Source organism: Cebidichthys violaceus, unplaced genomic scaffold, assembly GCF_023349555.1.
Source record: "Cebidichthys violaceus isolate CVI_PGR_0920_01 unplaced genomic scaffold, fCebVio1.0.p SCAF_16, whole genome shotgun sequence".
NCBI classification, from domain to species: Eukaryota; Metazoa; Chordata; class Actinopteri; order Perciformes; family Stichaeidae; genus Cebidichthys; species Cebidichthys violaceus.
In genome coordinates this window covers 10,149,521-10,154,352 of record NW_027176329.1, presented here as the reverse complement: position 1 = coordinate 10,154,352, position 4,832 = coordinate 10,149,521, and the positions used below count along the sequence as shown (strand labels likewise).

The window sequence follows — 4,832 nt, the reverse complement described above, 5'->3', positions numbered from 1 at the left end:
GTCCCTGTTTGTTCGATGACTTTCTCCTTTACCTTCTCGGAATTATTTGCACTTGTTAGCTTTTTGTTTCATGTATTTTTTTTTATTTTGTAAAAATATATAAATATTAAGTAAATAAACAAGAAAAAGACATTTTCATAATTTTGGATGTGAATGTCTTGTAAGAAACAAGTTGTTTCTCCTGTGGCTTGGCCTTAATTCATCTGACAGTTTGAAACATTAAAGTCACTGATACGTGACATCAGAGGAACAATGAATTGACAAACGGTAAGAAGCAGTTCATCCAGTGAAACCATCTGAGTCAGAGGCGGGACGGTTGGTGTCTGTTAGAGGCCTGAGTTATCCAACAAACACCAGGGGATCAGCACTGCACTTCTCCAGACTTTTTCTTTTGTTTACAATACTTGGATGCCTTTTGCATCTATATAACCTGTTTTACAGTGTGATTGTCAGCAAACAGGTTGGTCTCTAGCTAAATATCTAGGATGCCACCTAAATTCAATGTAATTTTGCCTCCATTTACATTTCTTTAAAAATGTATATCTTCACATCCTAATTGGTCATGTCAACATACAGCCATGCTGCTGGTCCTTACAGGATATTACATACATGTCCTGTTTTCCTGAGGTGTTGTAGCTTGTCAAGCGAAACGCGGTGGTGGAAAGTTTTGTCACGTAGGTATACTGTACTTGAGTATTTATGTTTTGTACTATTTTATACTTCACATTTCAGATGGGGAAATTTTATTTTGTTTACTTTTTTAAATCTAGTACATTTAAACATTTACTTAACAGGCGTTGATTTATGTTTTGTGGCTATTTCTGTTCTTTCCCCACTACTGAAACGCTTTAGGACATGACTGCATTTTAGGTGACTACAGTCTTCTGAACGCCCATCGGCAGAGTCATCGTTACGGGTCAGCTTATTTCTGTCGAAAAATAACCTTCAGATAAACTACGGTTTATAAAGTCAAAATGCCGTTACGTCATTTATTTCCCAACCATCATTAAATAGCCTTTGCACTTTACAAACCGGATGAACTCCTGTTACCCGGGTGACTGACTGGCGTCATAATGCTCGTTGGAAGTTTTCTCACTGGTAATGAAACTCCGTTGCTAGGAAACAGCTGCCTGCTTTAACGTAGCAGACGCTTCAACAAGCAGTATTAAGCTCCTTTACATATTTATACTGCAGAAATACCCATACATTAATGTAAAATTTTTACAAATAAGTGTCATTGGCAAAATTAATTTTGTCAGCAGAATCGCCTCTGCCATAATGTATTAATTTTATTACTACTGATGCATTAACATGTAACGTTGGCAGCCTTTTAATATAAGTTAGCTAGTTGAGATGGGTAGCAATCAATAACAACGGATATAGTTTTACAATTCAATTAAAATTTTAATTGTTTATATACTTCAACGTCTTATGTTCAAAACATTACCACTTAAAACACACGCGTATCAGCTTCTAAACTCCAAAATCCTGGCTGATTCTCAGAAAGCGTGCGATTATTTTTCCTGCGCATTTCTTGTGATATTTACAGTAACGTAGCATTACGACTGATTGCGCAATTCTGAAGGATCTGGAACACTTTACGGCACTATTGACAACAGAAACCTACTCCAGCGGGTGTCTGATGTTTTTTTTTAGTTATGAGTTAGTTTTCTACAAAAGCTGTCGCTAAATGAGTGTTTTCGATTTATTTCGCGGGTTCTTCGGAGTACCTGGAGGTCATTATCGTGACCGAAGGTGAGTTCATGGAGTAAAAGTCGGGTAACGTCACACAGCTGCCACTCTGAGCTAAGCTAACTATAACAGCATTTTGCTAACTCTGTAGCTAAATTACCTGCATTGCAAGCTGTTGCGTTCGCAAAGTAATGAAACTGCTTAAGTTACAAGATTAGTGTTTCTCAGCCGGAGTGACCACAGGGGTCCCCCAGCCAACATGGCTGCTGTTTTATTTAGGCTAAGGGTGACCTCGGGATTAATACGATTGAGTACTTTAAGGTCTATTAACGTAACGTTAATTGTTGCTCGCTCGACATAACGAACAAACCCTAAGCAAGATATCATTGATTTACATGACTTCCCTGAATAACCATCTATTTTACTTACTGTAATATTTCAGGGACCCCTTCTTTGATGCTATGACTCATGATGATGATGACGACGATGATGATGAAGAAGATGGATTCTCCTATGATGGTTTCCGGGGGGACCAGCAGGACCCTTTTGATGGTGCCTGGAGGTTTGGTTTCAGTGTTGGCCCCGATGGGATGAGGATGCAGGAGCCGCCAGTGTTTGGTCAGGTCCTCAGGGAGATGGAGGAGATCTTCTCTCAGCTGGGCCGCTGGGACGGACAGCCAGGGTCTGGACACTTTGGTATGAAAGCTGAGCCATGATCCAGTCCTTTACCATCTCAAGACTATTGCAATACTCGGTTGTAAGTTCAGCCTGTGTCTCCCTTTTGTTCTAGATGTTCCCGGTGTCATGCCGCCTCCACCTCGGGGCCGAGCAGAGAGGGGTGGAGGGGGATCTGGTGAGAACCCCCTGAGAGACTTGATGCTCAAGTCCCCTTACAACAACCCACAAGGACCCCTAGCAGGGCCATCTAGAGGGCCCAGAAGTGAAGACAGCCCATCTTATGAGTTGCCAGACTTTCCCAGCTCGCCATTCCATGGCTGGACCCCATTTTCAAAGGTGCGTAAGATATTTTCTTATACATTTTCATAAAGGCTTTGTTTCTGTGGCAATATGAAGTGTTTCAGATCACCGTTATGTATCAACGTTCTCGTGGTGTCTTTTAATAGTTTAATGATATTTGGAAAAGAGGACCACAAAAATCTTCAGAGGAGTGCAAAGAAGACAGGGGTGGGTGATATTTTTAATCTTTCAGTAAAACAAATTAAGTATATTACTTTACTCTGTGTTCTAACTGATTTCCAATTCCCACCCAGATCTGGACTCTGCAGTGTCCTCAGGGGGCTTGGATCAGATTCTGACGCCACCTGCTGGTCAGTTACCGAAACAACCCAGAGTCCGCTCATTCTTCCAATCAGTCATAGTCACCAAGGTGGTGAAACCTGATGGGGTGAGAGAAACGGTTTATCTAGATTTTTAGTATTAATCCTATATTAAAATGCCATCACAACATATTTTCAAGTGTTTCGTGCACAGTTCAAATGGCCCACTTCAGCCCATTGGGTGGTAATACTGCGGGGGTCTGAGACATGATTCATGCTGGGGAAAACACCCTAAAAACTATTATGACGATGACTACTATGTCTATATCTTCAGTTGTAATCCTCTCTGTTTTTCTTACCAATTGGCTGCGAGTTTGTTTTTTACTGTTTTGTTGTCTGTCAGTCTGTAGAGGAGAGGCGAACAGTTCGAGACAGCCATGGCAATGAAGAGACCACGGTGACCCGCTCAGGAGGTCCTAGTAGCCTGGACGGACCGAACCATCAAACTGGACCTGTCACTTCAGGTCAGTCTATAAAATAATGGGTGTTTTAATAAATTAATTGTTCAGGTTTTCAGAGTATTTTGCCTTAGCTACATCTAGCTCTAATGCATTCTTGTTTATATTTCAGGTGGTCAAAATCCGTTTTCGGACATGCGGGGTGATGACTCCTTATTCTTCAAGTTGTTTGGAGGGTTTAGATAACATGTAAAGTGGAGTATAGCTTTTGTGCTCTGAAAACATATCAGTCAATGAGTGATTTCCCCAAAGCTGTGAGTTTTCGTATGTATAATTTATATCCATATATGGACAGAACACTTCCATGACCGTCAATTGCCAAAGTGAGTGTGTTGGATGGATTAGGATCTCTGGCCTGTATATGGTCACACTGAGGTTTCCAACTCACGTAGACTAGAAGCTGCCAATCCTGAAGACTAGTGATTTTAACAAAGCAAAACACATCAGTTAGTAAACAATTCACAATTACATACATTTGGGGGAATTGTCCTGTAGGATAAGCGTGTATGGATGTGAGTGTGTGATATGTCAAATAAAGAATCTTAATATATTTACACAGTTATTATTTTCCTGTTTTTAGGTTTAGTCAGTTTAGGCAACCCTCTTCAAAATAGCACCAACTTGGAAACAAGCTCTGCTCTGATTGGGCGAACTTCAGAGTAGATTGACTCACAATCACCTGAGTGATGAATGTGTTTGTGTCTGTATTTTTCTAGTTCTGCTTTGTGATGGTGATGTCATAACACCTGATAAAATTCTCAGTTAGATCGAAACGTTGCACAGTTAGAACTGCTTAGAGCTTTTAACGCACTGTGTGGACCCTTTGTTTTAATTTTGAAATCCACCCATTTTTGAAACCTGATTGTTCACTGTGTAGTGCTATGATGATGTTGAACTGGAGGGAATTTCCAACATCACAACACTGACAGTAAATGCAGCTCGTTCTGTTCTTGTCATGTGTTTTGCCTGCTGCCTTGTTTCTGCCAAGTTTATAACTGCCTTTATCCCTCTAAATTGGCATCAGGCCTCCTCAGTTCACACTTCTCTTTCTCAATCCTTCTGGAAAATGTCCCTTTTATTTATGAACATGTCAGTGTAACCACACTCAGGTCTGTTGTTTCCATGTGCTTCAGATACAGAAAGAATGTTGATTTATTTTCAATTAAAATAAAAAAAATAAAAGCTCTTTCATGTGTGAAATATCAAAAGGTCTCATCGCTCTTTTCATGTTCTGGTGAATCTGCCTTGGTGAGGGGAGTCCAGGTCGTGGGAGTTTTCCTTTGAAGAAGGGCACTACACTCAACTTCAGAGCGAACTGTGAACCATTTTCATAAACATTCAGGAA

The 4,832-nt window shown here is 40.4% G+C and overlaps 1 protein-coding gene across 1 annotated transcript; it reads left to right on the top strand.

Annotated features, from left to right (window-relative positions):
* Window positions 1-1,602: 1,602 nt before the first annotated feature.
* On the top strand, window positions 1,603-4,689 carry hax1 (HCLS1 associated protein X-1). Its single transcript, XM_068710613.1, has 7 exons — window positions 1,603-1,755; window positions 2,135-2,388; window positions 2,483-2,706; window positions 2,817-2,877; window positions 2,964-3,097; window positions 3,373-3,493; window positions 3,600-4,689. Exons 1-7 carry the CDS (start codon window positions 1,691-1,693, stop codon window positions 3,671-3,673), a joined length of 933 nt encoding a protein of 310 aa, XP_068566714.1. The 5' UTR covers window positions 1,603-1,690; the 3' UTR covers window positions 3,674-4,689.
* Window positions 4,690-4,832: the final 143 nt, after the last annotated feature.